Genomic DNA, 19,539 nt, shown 5'->3' on the forward strand with positions numbered 1-19,539 from the left:
ATAAGGGCTCGAAGAGCTTGATGCTAGACTAGGACCAATGAGCAACCAAGTACCACTTAAACGACTTTTTAAAGTCATACTTGTAATAAGATGTGTCCAAGCCCTTTTGACCCGAACATTCTTTCAAGCAGATGAGTTCTGGCAGTCTTTGGAGCCAGCTCATTACATGGCGTTTGGGTATGGCGAACTAACTTGGGAATGGTCTTTCGGCTTACGAAGCTATGCATTTCCGCTTATATTTCAGATCGGCTATACACTAGTTAAATATGCTGCAATATCTTGTGAATTGATTGTGCAAACAGCTACTGATTGGGTACTGCTATTTGTTGCCAATGTAATTCCAAACTCTGAGTTTGGGTGGGAGATGGTACAGGAGATGAGAAGTTTCCCAGAAGAAATACGAGGGTTTATCGAATACCAAGGAGTGATATATGCACCCAAGCTAATAATGGCGGTTCTAGCAGCAATTGGTGAGTTTCACGTTATTCTTTTAGCTGAAAAATTGTACAAGTTGACCATGGATAAAAGCGATGACAGCAAGGGATCTGACAAGAAGCATTCAACTGTTATAAACTTCACTTTAGTAGCGACAGTTAGCAACTTTTTCAACTGCTTTTTCATTACTAGGTCTTTTATCAACTCTTTTGAAATGATATTGACAAGCGTGTCACTATATTATTGGGATTGGACTTCCGGTGAGCATATAGAATCATTCGACTTTTTGAAAAGTTTGATTATCGGGACATTTACAGTGTTACAAAGACCAACAAATGCTTTTATATGGTTGATTTTAGGAGGATATATGATATTGAATCTTGTTCTTTCAAAGAGGTGGAGAAAACTTTTCAGTTTATTAATTAAAGTGATCTGTGCTTCATTCATCTCGATTAGCACAAATTTATGCATCGATTATTATTTCTACGGCTACATCACAATTCCGGTGCTGAAATTTATCAAGTTCAACTGCACAAGTTCATTGTCTAAATTTTACGGAGTTGCCCCATGGAATTTCCATGTTTTCCAGAGTTTGCCGATTGTGGCTGGTTACTCTTTACCACTTTTGATTCATTCGTTTTTTTGTTCGTTAACAAAGAAGAGATTTCTTTCTCCCCTTGTCAACCCATTTTTGCAAATCAAGACAGTTGTACTCTTGAATGTCATACTGTATTCTCTAATTCCTCATAAAGAGTTCCGGTTTATATATCCTTTGCAACCTTTCTTCATAATATTGAGCGTATTCGATGGGATTTGGTTATTGCAAAAATATGGCTCTACTGCAACCACCAGAACTATGGAATTCTTCTCACAGGTAATGTGGATATTGCCTGTAGTATCAATGGTTGCTTCTATGTTGCTATCCACACTACATGAATCGGGAACCGTTGCTGTTATGGACTATTTGCATTCCATCAGAAATATTGACAGTATCGGTTTTATAATGCCCTGTCATTCCACACCATGGCAAAGTCACTTCCATAGAAATGACGTGAAAGAACTGTGGGCTATCACATGTAGCCCACCTCTACATCTTTTGACCGACCCAGATGCTAATGCCAAATTACCCTTTTACATGGATGAAAGCGATTATTTGTACGACAATATTTCGAAATTCATGTACCAGCATTTCCCTCCAGTGTTTAGAAAATCACTTAGATCGCCAGGAAAACAATACACCTACGAATGGCCGGAGTATCTTGTAATATTCGAAGATTTAGATTCACAGTTCATGAATGATTACCTTGTCGACAGCATGTACATAGAGGAGACAAGGTTTTTCAATTCGCTTGTGCATTGGGATAAGAGGAGGTCAGGCGACATAATTATCTATCATAAAATGCCTTGAAGCTGATGCAACAAGTAATAATATTTTTGATTTATCTATATACAGTAAATGCAAGATGCCTAGTAGAATACTTCATAGATTCCATGTATTTGATTTTGATACCTTAACTGTGGTGTCACCAGGAGTTAAACTTTGCCAAGTATTTATGGAAGCATTTGGGCTATACTCTTTAATTTTTTGAATATCTGATGCTCTATGGGAGCTGAAATCCTCAAAGAGTCGATTTACATCTTGATTGTTTTCAGCAAGCTTTTCCATACTTTCATAACATCTCTTAGCCAGCAATAATTCATTATTTTTCATTGTACAATCGAAATAGCCAACGAAACATTCAGTATCATAGAGTTCCATTCCCAACTTAAACCATTCCTGAGCTTTGGGGTAATTCTTGAAGTAATTCATTTCGAGCAACCCTAGTGTTCTAAATGATTCCTTGAAGCCTTGGGTGGCACTGCTTTCAATTAAGTACCTGGCTTTAAATATATCGTTATTCACATACATTTGTCCTAACAAAAAGTACGATCGTACCGAGTAATCAATAGGACAAAGTTTGATTGATTTTAAGAAACATTTCTCTGCTTCAATAAGATTCGGTTTTCTAAAGTGGATCTGGCCCAATTGACCGTATACTTCTCCAGCTAAGAAAGTATCATTCTGTAAATCCAAAAATTTCATATAGTACACTTCGGCAGTAGCATCGTCATGGTTCTTCAGAGCTATATCAGCAGTTAGTTTGACGGTTAAAGGGTGATTCATTTGATAGAGGTTCTTAATCAATTTCTTTGCATGAGATACGTCATCTTCAGTATTACTGTCTGGATCCTTTAGAACATCAAAACATAAGAGCGATATAGCATCATTGTCTCCGATCTCAGCAGCCCTATCCAACAAAACATTCTCCAAGGCTAATAGGTTCTTGTTGATAGCTTTAGTCTTATGCCTCACTTTCTCAAGAACTTTTTTCATTATCATTAAGTCTTTCCCTTTGATGCTATTGGGTATATCAACATCATTACCAGTGTCTAGTCCCTCATAAAGCTTCTCATACATAGGATATAGCTTATTGTATGCAAGCCGACTATCGAGCTCAAACAATATCCTGCTAACCATCTTCTTTTGTGGGAAGATCTCATGCAATGGTGGCCGTTTGTTGGCTAAACTGGAAATCAGTCTCCTGCTTGATACCAAGATACAGCTTCTAAAACCAAGCATCTCGAACAAAAACAGTTTTAGCTCTCGGGTATATCAGAAGATTCGAATAAAGCCTGGAAGATCTCACAAAAGCCTAACGTTCTGCTTAATCCTGTAGGTCTGCCTTTGATCCATTTGTGCGTAAGAACTTGATGATGTATTTGGTTTTGATCCTTTCCTGGTTAAAATTCGAGTTTCTATAAAATGATTCTTTACCAACCGTTACACATAATCGGATAAGGTCCGATTATTTAAGTTAAAGGCATGAAAGTAGGTGTCAATACACAATCAATATCTATCAATGGTGCTAAAATTCCAAGCTAATTGTCGCTCTTTGATTCGACCATTGTTTTCACGTTTTTATTCGGCTCCTGTTGATTATTCGCATGCTGTTATCGGTGCAGGTGTAGTCGGACTGGCTATTGCCAACGAACTTACCAAAGTCCCAGGCAATAAAGTGATTGTTTTGGAGAAGAATGCAAAGATTGGCCAAGAAACTTCGAGCCGTAATAGTGAGGTGATTCATGCTGGTTTGTATTACCCAGTAGATTCGTTAAAAACGAAGTTTTGTATTGAAGGAAACCATATCATATACAATGAATTGAATCCCAGGAAGACTGGTGTCGATTGGCTGAAATGTGGTAAGTGGGTTGTGGCACAAACTGATTTCGAAGATGCATATGTTGAACGTATGTACTATAAAGCGAAATATGAGTTAAATCTTCCAGTAGAAATTTTGCCCAGTCACAAGACTCAATGGCAAGAGCCAGCTGTAATAGTCGAAAGAAGTGCACTTGTATCTCCAACCACGGGTATCATCGACTCACATTCTTTGATAGAATACCTCTCTGCTATGGTTGATAACCAGGGGGGTGATACTGTGATTGGATCTGAAGTTAAGGATATTCAATTTTTAGGATCTAGCTACGCTCTCCAATGCGTGGAAACGCTGAATGGTACTGCAGAAGAAGTCGAGATTCGTGTAGAAAATGTTATCAACGCTGCTGGATTATATGCAGACAAGATTGCTAATATGATCTTACCACCTGAACGTCAGGTAAAGCAATATTATGCCAAGGGCAATTATTTCACTTCGAAGACTCAAGTTCCAGCTGTGAGAAGATTGATCTATCCTGTGCCTCCCAGAAATGGCAAATCATTGGGAACTCATTTGACCATTGATTTAAATCATCAAGTGAGATTCGGTCCTGATCTTGAATATGTTGACTCTGCGGATGATCTGATCCCAAACCCGCTGAATATTGAAGACGCTGCCAAAACCATCACAAGATATTTCCCTCATCTGCAACCAGGTGAATTAGAGGCTTCATACTGCGGTATCAGGCCTAAATTAGCAGCACCAGGTGACACAGAATTCAAAGATTTCTATATTAAAGAAGAAGAAGGATTCCCGGGGTTTGTTAACCTGCTAGGTATCGAATCTCCAGGTTTAACGTCAAGTATCCCAATCGGGAGATACGTGAAGAAGATACTTCACGGTTAGGAATAACAGATAACATGCAATAATGAACTTTTTTTTCGTACATATCCTCGTATTCTATTCAAAATATATCTAGGTATTTTCATTTATTGAGCTTAGGAAGATCTTGTGGAAGTGTAGGCTCCGGCAATTCCTGGAAATATTGACTTTGTAGACACTTGACTGCATCCCATCTCTTTTTAGGGTTCATTATCATCATCCCACTTATCAGTTCAAGTGCATTTTCCGTAGCCGCTATGAATCTTCTTCTCAATTCCTCTCTCGATGGAGGTGGATATATTTGAATCTTATTATAATTGCTAAAACTAGAAACTTCAGGCCAATCCGCATCAGTAGGAGTTCCTAACGCACGGAATGTTACGTTTATCTGATCAACATCATCTTTCCCCGGCAAATAAGGAATTCTCAACATTAATTCTGCGAATATAACACCGACAGACCAGATATCGACCGCAGAGGTGTAGTGTTTTGCACCAAATAAGAGCTCCGGTGCTCTGTACCATCTGGTAACAACGTTACTGGTCAAAATCTCCTGTGGTGACGCCATTAGTCTGGCTAGACCAAAATCTGCGATTTTCAATTGACCATCAGGTGCTAATAGTAAATTATTTGGCTTCAAATCTCTATGAAGTATGAAGTTTCTATGACAATGGTGTACACCTCTCAAAGTCATTAGAATCCAGGACTTAATATCTGCTGGACTGAACATAATAGAAGTGTCCTTAATAATGATCTCCAAGTCGGCAGGTAGAAACTCCAACACTAAATTCAAATTATCGTTTGCCATGAAAACGTCTACTAATTCAATAACATTCACATGCTTCAACTCTTGTAGAAACTTCACTTCACGTAATGCTGACATGTCAAGTCCATCTTTGAACTGTGAGGTCTTGATCTCCTTCACCGCAATACTCCTTCCAGTGGACTTCTTAGTTCCCAAATAAACCACGGCATACGTACCTTCACCAGCCTTTTTCTCCTTAGTATAGTCATCAACAGTAGATTTTAGGGTCATGGTTTATAACTTCGAGCTCTACCGTATGACAGAATCAGTTCCCAGATCCAACGATGACTTTAAACATCAAATGTCTATCTGCATGTTGGCAGAAGCTTGGACCTTTCTATATTAAATATGAAAAATCTTTGAAAGTTTGATACATATTATGCTATGTAAAGGAAGAAGTGTATGGTGAATCAAAACGAAGTACCATCGGATCTTCAGAGTTAAAAACTACATTCGATTGGGGAAATGATCTCAAAATTGTTTGGAAGAGGAAAGTTCTTTCGAAACGTGGCTCTTCAAGTCAGATTTAACAGTTCTGAAGCCGTCGAATTTCGACCATTGCACTCATCGCTAATATCAAGAGCAGAGCTGTATGTCAATGAATTGCGAGAGTTAGAGGACCTGTTGTCGCAGGGTGGATCCTTCGATCTTGAGAAACAGAAGAATTTTGCCAAACTATCTACGATTGTGGATTCGTATTCCAAATACAGAGAAGAAGTCAATCAGTATAAAGAACTACAGGAGATACTGGAATTAGATCCATCATTACGAGAAGAAGCCGAAGCAGACATAGCAGCACTACTCCCAGATTTGAACAAGACAGGGGACTCTTTATTGAATAAACTCCTACCGCCTCATCCTTTTGCAGATAAACCCAGTATATTAGAACTAAGGCCTGGTGTCGGTGGTTCTGAAGCTATGATATTCACTCAAGATCTGTTGAACATGTACATTAACTATGCAAATTATCATAAATGGAAATGGAACCTAATATCAAAAACTGAGAACGCAAGCGGTAGCGGAGTCCTGGAAGCAATCTTGAATATAGATGAACCAGGTTCTTATGATAAATTGAAATTCGAAGCCGGAGTTCATCGTGTTCAAAGAGTGCCTGCCACAGAATCAAAGGGAAGAACTCATACTTCCACTGCGGCCGTCATTGTGCTACCCAAAATGGGTGAAGAAAGTGAATCTGATGCATACGAGAGGACTTTCAAGCCAGATGAGATTCGTATCGATGTCATGAGAGCCAGTGGTAAAGGTGGGCAGCATGTCAACACTACAGATTCTGCTGTCAGGTTGACACATTATCCATCAGGCATTGTGATTTCAATGCAGGAAGAAAGGTCTCAACACAGAAACAAAGCCAAAGCCTTTGCTATCCTACGAGCAAGGTTGGCCGAAAAGGAAAGGCTTGAGAAAGAGGAGAAAGAGAGGAATGCAAGGAAAGATCAAGTTTCCACGACAGACAGATCTGACAAGATCAGAACTTATAATTACCCACAGAATAGAATCACGGACCATAGATGTGGCTTCACACTATATGATATCGAGGGGGTCATGAAGGGTGAGAGGCTAGATGATGTAATTGATGCTATGGACGCGTTTAGTTCTGAGCAGAAGGCTAAGCAATTACTTCAGGACATGTCAGCTTGATCAAATATTCAGTTGGAAACACCGTTCTGCGCCAGGGAATGATAATTGGATTTACACTGTAAATAGTATAAAATAAAGTTGCATATATGTATAGAAGAAAGCACCCTGAACATCAATCTAGTGTGAAACCTCACTCGAGGGTACGTATTGGTGTATAGTGTGTTGCTGTTTCTCACCCAGTTCTTTATACGAACCATTATACGATTTTTGACTGGAGAAATTGAAGTGTCAAAATGCAAAGTATGCTTAGATACATAATCCCTTCAACGATGAGACAAAATGCAAAGCACCAACGGGATCAGTGGTTAAAAATGACTGCATCAGATCATGATATCATGTACCATTTCCAGTCGTCGTTGCGAATAGGGGAGCTAGAGCGATATATTTTCACTTATGACCTTTATATGGGAGATGAGATACCCAGTGATTTAACGTTGGATTCATTGTGGTTGAAGATCAAAAACATTGAAAACGTGACGCTCAGGGCAGCGTATTTGATGGGGCCCTACGTGTTGTACGCGGATGTGCGAACGAAGGATTACCACCACAAACAAAGATTATTCATTTCTGCTGATCAACCTCAGTTTGAGTCTAATATTCAACCGCAACAGGATTTTATTGCGGAGCTTTCATTGCACAACTTGAAGAAACGGTACGTATGGATTGTTGACATTGCAAGCCAAATCTTATTTACCAAACAGGCATCGATAAACTTTTCTATCACCGTAGGTGGTAGTAAGGAATCAATAAGTGTGGACTCAGCAAGAAATATCCAGTTGGGGGTACAGAGTTCAAGAATGAAAGTGGATAGACTGACTACCGCAGATCTTTGGAATGCATCGTTGCTTTCAAAGAGTGTTTTTGGTAGGCGAAAAGAGCATCTCGTCATTCTTACGCATGGCTTACACTCTAACGTTACGTCGGATTTATTTTATATCAAGGAACAGATTGAGAAGACTCAAAACCAACATGAGGAAATGCTAGTTGTGAAAGGATTCACCGACAATGTATGCAAGACAGAGAAAGGCATAAAATGGCTAGGGACCCGGTTGGCCGAACATATAGTTCATAACCTATACAATGATGCTACTGTAAAAATTTCATTCATTGGACATTCATTAGGCGGATTGGTTCAATCCTTCGCAATTGCTTATATCTCTTACAACTATCCAAAGTTTTTTGAACAGGTTGAACCTGTAAACTTCATAACAATGGCATCTCCCATGCTTGGGATTGTTAGTGACAACGCAGTTTATATCCAGCGGCTATTGGCAATGGGTATTGCCGGTAAGACGGGACAGGATCTCAGCCTACAAACATACAATGGACTTAAACAGCCTCTTCTACAAACTTTATCCAGCTCGTCTGCTTTGAGAAGGATTCTAAAATGCTTTAAAAGCTGCACAGTGTATGCAAATGCTTGCAATGATGGAATTGTACCATTATACACATCCGCACTATTATTTCTAGATTATGATGATATTTTGGATAAGCTTAACATGAATACTGAAGATTTACAGACAGACTTCTTTCAAAGGAACTTCATCTCTCCGCTAACTAAGGCCATGGATATATTGATGCCTCAGAGGGTCTCACAAAACGGAACAAAGATACCTGTGGCATCGATGCTTGATTCTGCATACTCAGTATTGATTCCTCCACTACCTGACAAATCTTATATAACTGATCCGAAAACAAGGAAAGACGTTGTAGTACATGATAAAGTATACAGCGGACAGGATATTCCAGATCATCAATCTAATAGCCAATTGGAGGTCATGAATAGCTCAAATGTTCTACTTAAAACATTTAACATAGCTTTTGGCGGGCAGTATAAAAAATTGGAGGAACAAATAGCAAGAAATTGGCATAAAGACGTCAAATGGAGGAAAGTCATTATAAATTTGAAGCCTGATGCTCACAACAATATCATCACCAGAAGAAGGTTCTCTAATGCGTACGGTTGGCCGGTGGTTGATCATTTAACTGAAACTCACTTCTTGAATGACGATAAATCTTCACGATCATGGAAACTGGATCCTATCTCGAAGGACGAAGATTTTGACTGGATTGTAAAGCCAACGGTAGATAGCGTATTCGACGTAGGTCCAACGGGCATGATTTGTACTTTTGGGGAAATGTTGGAAAATCTGAAAACGTCCACACTGGAAGGTATGACCGAAAGCACTGTGCCAACGTCGTACAGCCAGGAAGAATTGTTTAAATATGAAGACTGTTTGGATAGGGATGGCGGAATACTTCCTTAATTATTTATAGAATTTTGTATAATGCATAATCTAATTCAGAGTTAGAAATGTATTTTAAGCCTAGTGCATCTCTCACTTCAAGATAGTCTTGGGATTGTGACATATATCCTTTACTCAAAAAAGGAAGTACTTGAGATTTGCCGTTGTACTTTAGGCTTAAGACTTTCATGAACTCTTCAAATTCTTCTTCTTGAACACATTGTGGAACATCATCTAGTTGTAATACAGTTTTCAACTCTCCATAATCAAGCATGACTTGTTTTAATCCATTTTCAGAGAAGTTATTAACTTTGACAACGTAGTCTTTCAAGTAAAATATCCATTGCGTAAGTAAACCATGGAAAATGGAAATAGAAATATTTGTTGGCAACTTTAACAGAGCAAATTCAGCCTTAAGCTTGGATGATTTCTGGATCGCGCCTATCAACTCAGTTGAACATTGAGCCGGAGGGTTAGAAATCTCCTGCCATTTGCTGAGTCTAAAGTAGGGACTGAGAGAGGCTTTTAATATTTTCTTCCACCTATGAATGATTGATTCCCTTACTGTCACGACTGTTTCTTCCAGAGCTGAGAAGGATTCCGTAAAGATACTTGGATAAGTCGAGTTACTCAATTTGTTGAAAATATATGTCAACTCAATAAATGCTGGTTTGAAGCGAAGTTCAGACACACATTGTTCAAGAAGAACTATATTGTGTAGCTTCAAGAAAGTGATTTCCAGTTGTTTTTCTTCCGGAAGCAATGATAAGGCTGGGTCTGGCGATATTATGAATTTGTTGTACCTGCTCACAAGCTCCAAGAATATTCTACTGACGATCTGGAGCTTGTACGAGTTTAGATGATAATAATCGATATTGAAACAAGGTTCAAAATATTGATACATGCTTTCTAAAAGCTTCACCAAATCGGCACCATTGGTAAGAAGAGCAGAGGATACAATTTTTTCATATTGATCTAGTGTGGAATCCAATTCAAATTCTAACCAAGCTTCTAGGACTTTTGTAGGTAACAAGGACACTAAACCAATGCCGGTGTAATAATGTTTTTTGATCAACGCATTGTCATTAATGAAAATTTGGGATATTAGGACAATCATTGTCCTAAGGTTTTCATTCGTTTGATTTTCCGATATATTTAACAAAGTTTGGGTGATTTTATTTCTTATTGGATTCAATGTATGGTTGATGAATTGCTCATGAACGAATTCCTTTGTGAGACCTGACTTTTCATCGCAGAATATGTCGATACAGCGAAACAACTTTGTTTCTAAATATCTATCAAGGAATTTGAAATAAAGCTCGATACTCTGCTTTTGCTGACCTGAATCCTCAAACTTTGGATTGGAAAAATGGTACATGAACTTGATTAAAAAGTTATGGGAGATACCTTGGAAATTCCAATATTGCCTATTTTCATTATCATCACTAGAATCATCTAACCATAACGTCTGTAAATTGAATAGTGTTGAAGATTGCTGACGAATATCGTGTATGATTTTCTTGGAGCTGACAAAATAGTCTGTGTCCCATTTACTGTTTAATAAGTCTTGTTTGAACTTTTCCATAAGTTCCTTAGCAATCGCTTCAAGTAAAGAGTTGAATCGCGTTATCACTTCCATGGATTCAATTCCAAGCGATACTATTCGCTGTTTCAAAGTTGAGAGATGCTCCAAGTCAACACTCTGTAGCTGCTCAGTCGAGACTTTCTCAATTTCTTCTATCACCTCAGTTTCATGGCGAAACACTTCCTTTTGCCTGAACAAATTTTCAATCTGATCTAATACTTGCAAACGACCGTACTTCAATCGTAGTGGTTCTATATGTGCTATATTTGAAATCGAAGATATTTCTGCCGTTGCATCATCTAGCCTTTTCTCGATAAGATCCATTTGGTTAATGAAATCATCTTCCTCATCTTTCAACTGTTTCAGCCTTTCTGCTAATTCATCTCTTTTTGAGCTCACCTCTTTAATGTGCGAATCAATGTTAATAAGATCCTGGATTGATTGCAGCATCTTGAGAAGGTGCGTTGCTGAGTATAACAAGAATAATGGGCATCAATTGTTGTTGGATACACTCAGTAAGTCCTTCAATTCACTTCATTCCTTCCAAAGAAGCTGCTGTTATATCTCTGTCAGGTTCCGAAAGTCTCCAATTTCCGGGTAATCTTATTTACCTCATAATATGTCCCGACGTTGAGTAACTCATCCTTGACTACAATGCTGGCTAAAGGACCCATCCATAGTCCAAATATACAGGGATTGAACTGCTGTGAAACTGCTATTTTAGAGAGATACCACCTTATCAACTGCTACTTTTGGAGGGTTTACTGTTTTCCCAGCCGGATTGACGATAAAAACGGTAGGATTTTCTCTTTTCGGTATGGGGAACGAAAAATGTACTTTTTCAGAAATTACGGGCGTGTGGCGTAGTTGGTAGCGCGCTCCCTTAGCATGGGAGAGGTCTTCGGTTCGACTCCGGACTCGTCCATTTTCTTTTTTGTCTTGAACGACAACATTGCATTCGAAGCGTATAAAGACCTTCCCTCCAAGCTAGTAGTTGATGCAGTCTTGATTTTTTGGACGCTTCATCGACGTGAGGAAGAGTACCGGTTTGTGTTGGTCAGCAATGTTACAAACGGGATTGAAACGATACTTATGAAAGGTATATAAAAGTGCGTTAATTTGGGAGGCCGCCGCGGGAGGCCAGGACGTGGAAACCGTTACTATTATTTGTGTTGGGTAGTATCCTGCGGCGTAGGCAAATCTGCATCATTCTCACTATCACTTTCTTTTTCTAAGTCTATCTCTTCCGCTTCTTCCTCGTCTTCCTCGTCTTCTTCAGGTCCCAAAGATTCCGCTTGCGATTCACCCTCGTCGTTCTTAACGTCAGAAGCAGTAGATTTCTTTGGATCCCTTTTCAGTTTCTTCTTTTCAGGAGCAGTTTCCTCACCTTCACCATCATCTACATCGTCTTCTTCTGCAAGATCTTCTTCAGCGTCCTCATCTGCCTCTTCATCCTCATCCTCATCCTCCTCCTCTTCTTCCTCTTCCTCAGGCTCTTCTTGTTCCGGAGGATAGAACTCTTCTTCACCCTCATTATCCCAAACGATATTAAACCTAGTAACTCTTGGTTTCTCAGCAAGGATATTTCTCACCACATGATCAATAGGCACTTTCTGAGGTGGGTTCTCTCTCAATTCTTCCAAATCGTATTCGTTGTTTACGTAGTACCCAACCCTTACAAACTCTTTACCATTATAAGAGCACGATAGTAAAATCACAGTAACACTGACCAATTCACTAGCAGGAATCAGATCTGGTGAAGGTGCATCTGCCACGAATTTGAACTTGTTGATACCAACGGGTATAGGACCCACCAGGATAGAATCCAATTCTTGATCATGGTCAAGTGATCTAGAAGAACCAACATACGTCAATTTCCATTCCAAATCGTGTTTTAATGGCTCAAGACATTCAAAAGTGATTTCAAATTCATAAGGGTCTGTGAACTTGGCTGGATTGTTCAATACCTTGATTCCTAAAAGTGATACAATAGACATGACCGAAAAACCGCTGTAACTAATATAATGATCCCTACAGTAACTCTCCCGATGCCTTGATACGTAGTCACTGGATTAACAAAGCTTGTTCTTAGAGCAATGCTTTTGTTAAGGTTATGTGATGTGATGTATAATCTTTTTTTCTATCTTTATATTGAATAGTTGAAAAGTTTAAAAGAAAGCGCGTCGCGTGAAGTTTTCAATCAGACAAAGAAAAAGACCGGTAGGAGAGAACGTTGAATCAACAAGGGCTGCTGTAGGTTGATAACACTCTAACAACAGTAGCTCGATAATAATACGATCAAAAGTTTTATTGAATGAAACAAAAAAAAAAAAAGAGATATAGAAGTGAATATACATACCTTATGTAAAATTGAAGTTCAAGGTGAAGGAAGATGCAATGTAGAGGGGAAGCCGCAGCACGGCCATTTCCCCTTCTTTTTTTTTTGTTACACCGTCAACGATGTATAAGTATTAGATTCTTGTACGAATTCTTGCGACAAAGGTCTTCCATTATTGAGCGAGCCATACGATAGCACGGCCGCAGAGGAAGTAGACGATGATGGTGAATGAGAGCCATCCAATTCAGAGAGAAACTTCGAATCGTGAACCAAAGATTCTTCAAAGTAGTAGATGGATGCAGAAATGCGTACCACTCCGATGGTTAGCACTATGAAACCGAACACAAGCCCTGTGTATAAAATCTCGGCTGTATGCGGTACCAATGAATCGTGATAGAACATTGTACTGTTCAAGATTGTAGTCAAATTATAGATGGAGAACACAAACGGATAAAGGATCGATGTAGAAAGATGAGAAAGCCCTGCGTTCAACAAATACAACTGAGTCAACGAGAAAGTTACCAATACCAAAACGAGCAAGACCATATGTAAAGAGATGGACCATTCAGTAACGATAACGTTCGACACGCATTTGGCAATGAGTAAAGCATGAGCTGACCATATACCACTAGCAAATACAAGCGAAAACCCTTTGACACGTTTCCCGACACCGAAAACACCCACCACAATAGACATGATAGCTAAAGCGTTGGTACCGACAAAATAACGAATAAATTTTTCACTTTGAGCCAATTCGCACAACTCTTCAAACGTATGCGTCAAAGGAGTGTTTATGAACATACATGACATTGAAGCCATGATGGTACCACCAGCACAAACAAAACCAGTGGGAATCAGGGGGAACGGTTCTCGTAGAAGCATATGGGAAAATAAAGAGTTGAAAACCAGGCCAGATGCCTGTAAGGGAGCCAATACGATCAAGGGCAAAGTAGCTATTTGAATGACACAACCGAATAAATTAGCCAAAAGGAAAAGCGAAAACCCCAATTGCCATCTCTTATTCCTATAAACGATTGATCTAGGTGGTACCTTCAGTTCAGAATGAAGGGAAAGAAGTTCCGAATTATTGTAGTGGAACATTTCAATACATTCAGCTTTCCGTTGGAAAACGAGTCCTAATGCCTGTAAGGCATTAGCCACGATAGCAGCCACGACTCCTAGCAGAACCACGGGGGGCATCTTGTAACCTGGCGAAGAGAAGAGAAGACAATATACCTTGGGGATGAAATGGTATATGGTATAATATGGGATATTAAATGTGTGTTCTGTATGGTTTGGTTCAGTACTTTTGTACTTGATCTGGAACGAGATATGCTAATACTGAGAAAAGATGAACAATGCGAGATGTGAAGTGCAAAGCAATGAAATGGCAGTTGAAACAGAGGAAGAATAGAGTCACGTGAGTCCGAAGGACTCACGTGACTCCCACCCCTCCCACACAGCCATAATTTTTTCGTCTGAAACACTACGGCAGACGGATCGGCGGAATTTCCCATTCTCTTACCATACCCAATGCGGAAACTTGTTTCCGCATTGGGTTTCCTAAGTGCAACACCGTGTTCCTTCACACTGCCACGCAGATCTCTTTCCGTTCCTCTTTCGGAAACCAGTTCCTACAAAACACCCACACACTCCAATCTATATTTCCCTACTACCAATACCAGATCATCTTCCACGACCGTAGCAAACCTTTTCCTCCTCCTCCGTATTGGGTAACGCCATTTCCCGATCGGGCCACTGCCACTGACAACAGGGGAAAATACCCAAAGATCTAGATCTCTTCGCCTGGAATCGACAAAAAGAAACCGCAATTACTTTGCCATTCGAGCCAACCAAAGGACCGAAACAAAAATTCACCGACCGCTATGTAGAACAGCCGGCAGCAGGACGAAAAAGAAAGCGCAATGAGATTTCCGTTTTTGTCTGAAACAGATACTTTCTGTTACTTGATTCGATTTGATTTGATTCACTTTGTCACAGTTTTACTTTTTCAATTTTGGCAATGGATCTGGAAACAGGAATCATAGATTATTACTGTTTATATTTTATAACAGTATATATATATATATATATATATAGAGAAGAGATCTACAGTACGGAAAGTTGTTTCATTAGTGGTAGATTGATTGATTTACTTTGATCTATTTGTTTTTTGTAGTTTTATAGTTCTTCTGCCTTTCTTACCTCGGTATCCATCAAAGATCAGATCATTTTAGTATCCCAACTATTTGCCATTCCTTATTATTATCATTTTTCAATAGGTAATTCGTTTCTAGAAACTATTGATTAATATTACATTCACTTTTCTGACCCTTTGTCGTTCATTAGATCTGATATTTCGAAAATGGTTTCCACTAAATCTTTGTTTGTGTTTGCTTTGAGTGCTTCTGCTGCTTTTGCGGCCCCTGCGCCAGGTTCTAAGCATATCCACCGTAAGGAAAAGAGAGCTGCTGTCACTGTTACTCAGTACTACGACCAAAACGGTAACGTTATTGCTGATCCTAACGCTGTTGCTACTGTTCCAGTCGAAGCAGCTGCTATGCAGGCTGCTTCAGTGGTTACTTCTGCTACTTCTGCTGCGCAGACGACTTTGAGTCCTACTTCTAGCGCTGAAGAAGTGACTTCATCCTCATCATCTTCTTCATCCTCTTCATCTTCATCTTCCTCTTCCTCCTCCTCTTCATCTTCTTCCACTTCCACTTCTACCTCTGGCTCCAGCTCCGGTATCGATGGTGATTTGTCTGATTTCTCCGGCCCAAGTGAAGAATTCGAAGACGGTACCATCCCATGTTCTCAATTCCCTTCTGGTCAAGGTGTCGTCGCCGTTGACTGGATCGGTTTGGACGGCTGGTCCACTATCATGGACATGGACGGTGAAACTTCTAGCTCTTGTGAAGACGGTTACTACTGTTCTTATGCTTGTCAAGCTGGTATGTCCAAGACCCAATGGCCTAGCGAACAACCAAGCGATGGTAAGTCCATCGGTGGTTTGCTATGTAAGAACGGTTACTTATACCGTACGAACCAAGATTCCAAATACTTGTGTGAATGGGGTCGTCAATCCTCTTACGCCGTTAACAACAAGGACTCTGCTATCTCCTTGTGTAGAACTGACTACCCGGGTTCTGAAAATATGGTTGTTCCAACTTTGGTCCAACCAAACTCTAAGAAGCCAATCTCCGTCGTTGACGAAGATTCTTACTACAAATGGCAAGGTAAATCCACCTCTTCTCAATACTACGTCAACAACGCCGGTGTTTCTGTTGAAGACGGTTGTATCTGGGGTACTGACGGTTCTGGTGTCGGTAACTGGGCCCCAGTTGTCTTGGGTGCTGGTTACGTCAATGGTATCACTTACCTGTCCATCATTCCTAACCCAAACAACAACGAGGCTCCAAACTACTCCATTAAGATTGAGGCTGCTGACGGCGCTTCTGTGAACGGTGCTTGTTCTTACATCGATGGTAGTTACACTGGTAGTGGCTCTGACGGTTGTACCGTTTCTGTCACTTCTGGTACTGCTAACTTCGTCTTCTACTAGATCTACAGTGTAGAAACAGATCAATTTTTTTTTTCCCAACGCATCTCACAGTTTTTATCCCATTTTATGGTTAAAAAGAGAGAAAAGATATACCCCTTCCCCCCATTTCATTCACTCGCTTTATTTCTATCCTCTTCTTTTTTGAATAACATCAATACCCTTTGCACCTTTATTCCTCAAAAAAAATCAAATTAAAGATTACTATTTGAGTTCTCTGTTTTCTATTTTTCCAGCCTGCATCATCCGTTCGTTATATCAATTGACGAATCCTTCTCTAAAAAAGATATTCAAAGAACTATTTGTGGATCATTTAGAGTCACACATATTGCTACTCTAATTAAACAAAACTACTCTTTTTTTTTGCACTATTCTTTAAACGTCATTTACATGTTTGGAATTCAAACATTGGTTCAATCATATTTTGATACCCCCGAACTCACATGCATCATTTTGCTGCACTGAATCAACTTAAAGTTCTTTGCCAATTTCCCTAAATTTTTTTCATTGATAGAATTTTGTCCTACAGATTATTTTCATATTTATGGGAGGTTCTCTTTTCCTCTTATAATGTACTTCACCATATCGTTTGGTTGATGTAAGGTTTTTTTATCTTTTATAAAAATGGTGGGTTGTATAATTATTTCTTATCAATTAAGGTTTTCTATTTAAAATTATTTCATCCTTTCTAAATTCGTGCTTCTTTGCTCTTCTTTATTCAACTACCGGTTCATGTTGAGATTCTTCCTCTGGTGGGGCAATAAATGTTCCGGCCAACGCTAGAGCAGGTTCGTCAATATTATGGTGTGCATAAGAAAGAACTCCCATACCACCAGCATCCAACAAGAAGTTTGGATTATCAACCAAGTATCTGTACTTTTCCATTGTTACATTAGGAACAGTCTCATCGTTATAAGTAGGTTTTGGTGGATCGAATGATGGTTCATATTTTTCTTCTAATCCATGTTTGATCCACAAGGATGCGAAATAACGTAATGCATGGCCATGTGCAAACACCAAGATATCACTTGGTACTCCGTCTTTCTGTTGTTGGCGATGTAGGTTTTGAATTCTGGAAATGACACGGGAAAGTCTACAACCGATTTGCTTGGTGCTTTCACCGTTTTCACAACCATCACGCCAGATGTTCCAAGGCCTTTCTTGATCCAAACCACGGGATTTTCTCAATTTGACAATTTCATGGGTCAACAGACCCTCGTAATCACCATATTCCCATTCTCTTAGATCGTTATCGACTACGATTCTGATCTTTGAACGTTGTTCTTCAGTAAGGGATTCCAAAATTAAATCAACAGTCTTTCTAGCACGTTGACGAGGAGAAGTGAAAATGTATGTGATATGGTTTGGGTCAATGAACTTGTTACCAAAGACGCATTTACCAGTTCTTCTCATCTGTTCAACACCATATGGAGTCAACGGAATATCAGTTAATCCGGTATATTGACCGGATTTTGACCATTCAGTTTGTCCATGACGGACGATAATACAACGGGGAGTAACTTTAGACATTGGTAATAAGTGTGGTCTGTCCTCTAACAGCTATCGATTAAGTTGCACACAGTGACTTCACAGGTACAATCCAGGGACCTTATAGATGGAACTTTATGACCACGTATTCCTTCCTTCTCTTTATATCTCATATTTTTTCCGAGCCTTGAAATGAAAATAGACGATGCTTGGCAGACAACATCAGTTGGTGTCCGTTGCTAAGAAAGAATACAAAAGAACCGGATACAGAAGTTTCAATGCTGGAAGCGTGAATTATATTTATACACATTATGTAACTTTACTAGTAGATCGATGCGATAGTGAATTGGTACATGTACATACCCGAGGCGGTATTAGAAAGTGAGAAGAAAATAAAAAAAGTGTCCGTTGATAGTGGAAACCGAAAGATAGAGATTGGGAGTTTTCACAGTGTTCAATCCTTCTTTGGTTCAAAATGGAATTGAATACCCCATAGCTCTTTCTTGATACCAAACATAGTTGCCAAGAACTTATTTTCAGGCAATTTGTAACTTTCGATCATGCTAAATCCCTTCTTGGCCAACGTTTTCTTTGTATAGTTTTCAAAAGAATATACGTCCACTAGCAATTTCATCGATTCTCCGTGTTTGAATTGCGGATGTTCTTTTTGATAGTTCTTGGTACGAATCAACGCCCAATCGATAAGGTCTTCCAAAATCCCACTCTTCAAATATACACGACGACAACCTATCGTAGAAACACCCATAACCAAAGCGTCCTTCTTACTCAATGGCTTGTTCTCCAAGACCGAAACAACAGCAATGGGCGTGTCACGGTACACAATGATCTCAGTGTTATCCAACAGGTTTTCATCCTGTGGTTCGCCACTTGCCAATTTCTTCAAATCAATGCCGTAGATGATTTGTCCATTGGTATCCAAGATCAACTTGGATTTCCTCTTAAACACCATTTCCGTAATCTTAGACAACAAAGTAATTATTGTAGACCCAGTGATGGCCCATACCAATACACATGTCACCATCTCTTTCTTGTTCATCAACATAAACTGATACAACCACCCAGTCACGTGATTAGCATGCCCTGGATAATTGGATTGCGTTGCCAAGTACAGCAACCCACATGAAATCACGGTCGATACTGTGAGTGGATGCCAGAACAAATGCCTATTTAGCAAGGCACATTGCTGTTTAATAAAATCAACAGCAAGATTCAATGAAGCATTAGCAAATTCAGGTTTTAAAGAAGTACCATAGATTGTGGGAGGAGCATCCTCATCAATAGGATCGTTCAAATGAGCATCAATTTGCTTTATACTGACCATTTTATA

The 19,539-nt window shown here is 39.4% G+C and overlaps 12 protein-coding genes and 1 non-coding gene across 13 annotated transcripts; 6 read left to right on the top strand and 7 right to left on the bottom strand.

Annotated features, from left to right (window-relative positions):
* Positions 1-37: 37 nt before the first annotated feature.
* GPI10 (putative glycosylphosphatidylinositol-alpha 1,2 mannosyltransferase) lies at positions 38-1,843 on the top strand (the record flags this gene model as incomplete). The annotated part of the gene is made up of 1 exon (XM_454613.1): positions 38-1,843. The coding sequence occupies one exon, from the start codon at positions 38-40 to the stop codon at positions 1,841-1,843; it is 1,806 nt and encodes a 601-aa protein (XP_454613.1).
* A 72-nt stretch (positions 1,844-1,915) lies between these two features.
* On the bottom strand, positions 1,916-3,055 carry MSS2 (Mss2p; the record flags this gene model as incomplete). The annotated part of the gene is made up of 1 exon (XM_454614.1): positions 1,916-3,055. One exon carries the CDS (start codon positions 3,053-3,055, stop codon positions 1,916-1,918), a length of 1,140 nt encoding a protein of 379 aa, XP_454614.1.
* A 280-nt stretch (positions 3,056-3,335) lies between these two features.
* On the top strand, positions 3,336-4,538 carry KLLA0_E14763g (NAD(P)/FAD-dependent oxidoreductase; the record flags this gene model as incomplete). The annotated part of the gene is made up of 1 exon (XM_454615.1): positions 3,336-4,538. The coding sequence occupies one exon, from the start codon at positions 3,336-3,338 to the stop codon at positions 4,536-4,538; it is 1,203 nt and encodes a 400-aa protein (XP_454615.1).
* Positions 4,539-4,617: 79 nt separating this feature from the next.
* KIN28 (TFIIH complex serine/threonine-protein kinase subunit KIN28) lies at positions 4,618-5,550 on the bottom strand (the record flags this gene model as incomplete). Its single annotated transcript, XM_454616.1, has 1 exon — positions 4,618-5,550. One exon carries the CDS (start codon positions 5,548-5,550, stop codon positions 4,618-4,620), a length of 933 nt encoding a protein of 310 aa, XP_454616.1.
* A 234-nt stretch (positions 5,551-5,784) lies between these two features.
* On the top strand, positions 5,785-6,975 carry MRF1 (Mrf1p; the record flags this gene model as incomplete). Its single annotated transcript, XM_454617.1, has 1 exon — positions 5,785-6,975. The coding sequence occupies one exon, from the start codon at positions 5,785-5,787 to the stop codon at positions 6,973-6,975; it is 1,191 nt and encodes a 396-aa protein (XP_454617.1).
* A 233-nt stretch (positions 6,976-7,208) lies between these two features.
* Positions 7,209-9,242, top strand: ROG1 (putative lipase ROG1; the record flags this gene model as incomplete). The annotated part of the gene is made up of 1 exon (XM_454618.1): positions 7,209-9,242. The coding sequence occupies one exon, from the start codon at positions 7,209-7,211 to the stop codon at positions 9,240-9,242; it is 2,034 nt and encodes a 677-aa protein (XP_454618.1).
* A 4-nt stretch (positions 9,243-9,246) lies between these two features.
* TIP20 (Tip20p) lies at positions 9,247-11,256 on the bottom strand (the record flags this gene model as incomplete). The annotated part of the gene is made up of 1 exon (XM_454619.1): positions 9,247-11,256. The coding sequence occupies one exon, from the start codon at positions 11,254-11,256 to the stop codon at positions 9,247-9,249; it is 2,010 nt and encodes a 669-aa protein (XP_454619.1).
* A 402-nt stretch (positions 11,257-11,658) lies between these two features.
* KLLA0_E14873r lies at positions 11,659-11,731 on the top strand. Its single transcript has one exon. It is a non-coding gene; the product is annotated as a tRNA-Ala (tRNA).
* A 238-nt stretch (positions 11,732-11,969) lies between these two features.
* On the bottom strand, positions 11,970-12,803 carry ASF1 (nucleosome assembly factor ASF1; the record flags this gene model as incomplete). The annotated part of the gene is made up of 1 exon (XM_454620.1): positions 11,970-12,803. One exon carries the CDS (start codon positions 12,801-12,803, stop codon positions 11,970-11,972), a length of 834 nt encoding a protein of 277 aa, XP_454620.1.
* A 449-nt stretch (positions 12,804-13,252) lies between these two features.
* Positions 13,253-14,344, bottom strand: KLLA0_E14917g (uncharacterized protein; the record flags this gene model as incomplete). The annotated part of the gene is made up of 1 exon (XM_454621.1): positions 13,253-14,344. The coding sequence occupies one exon, from the start codon at positions 14,342-14,344 to the stop codon at positions 13,253-13,255; it is 1,092 nt and encodes a 363-aa protein (XP_454621.1).
* A 1,165-nt stretch (positions 14,345-15,509) lies between these two features.
* KLLA0_E14939g (SUN domain-containing protein) lies at positions 15,510-16,706 on the top strand (the record flags this gene model as incomplete). The annotated part of the gene is made up of 1 exon (XM_454622.1): positions 15,510-16,706. One exon carries the CDS (start codon positions 15,510-15,512, stop codon positions 16,704-16,706), a length of 1,197 nt encoding a protein of 398 aa, XP_454622.1.
* A 711-nt stretch (positions 16,707-17,417) lies between these two features.
* Positions 17,418-18,233, bottom strand: SHB17 (sedoheptulose-bisphosphatase; the record flags this gene model as incomplete). Its single annotated transcript, XM_454623.1, has 1 exon — positions 17,418-18,233. One exon carries the CDS (start codon positions 18,231-18,233, stop codon positions 17,418-17,420), a length of 816 nt encoding a protein of 271 aa, XP_454623.1.
* Positions 18,234-18,645: 412 nt separating this feature from the next.
* Positions 18,646-19,533, bottom strand: PHO86 (Pho86p; the record flags this gene model as incomplete). Its single annotated transcript, XM_454624.1, has 1 exon — positions 18,646-19,533. One exon carries the CDS (start codon positions 19,531-19,533, stop codon positions 18,646-18,648), a length of 888 nt encoding a protein of 295 aa, XP_454624.1.
* Between the last annotated feature and the right edge of the window lie 6 nt (positions 19,534-19,539).

This window comes from Kluyveromyces lactis (assembly GCF_000002515.2).
Source record: "Kluyveromyces lactis strain NRRL Y-1140 chromosome E complete sequence".
NCBI classification, from domain to species: Eukaryota; Fungi; Ascomycota; class Saccharomycetes; order Saccharomycetales; family Saccharomycetaceae; genus Kluyveromyces; species Kluyveromyces lactis.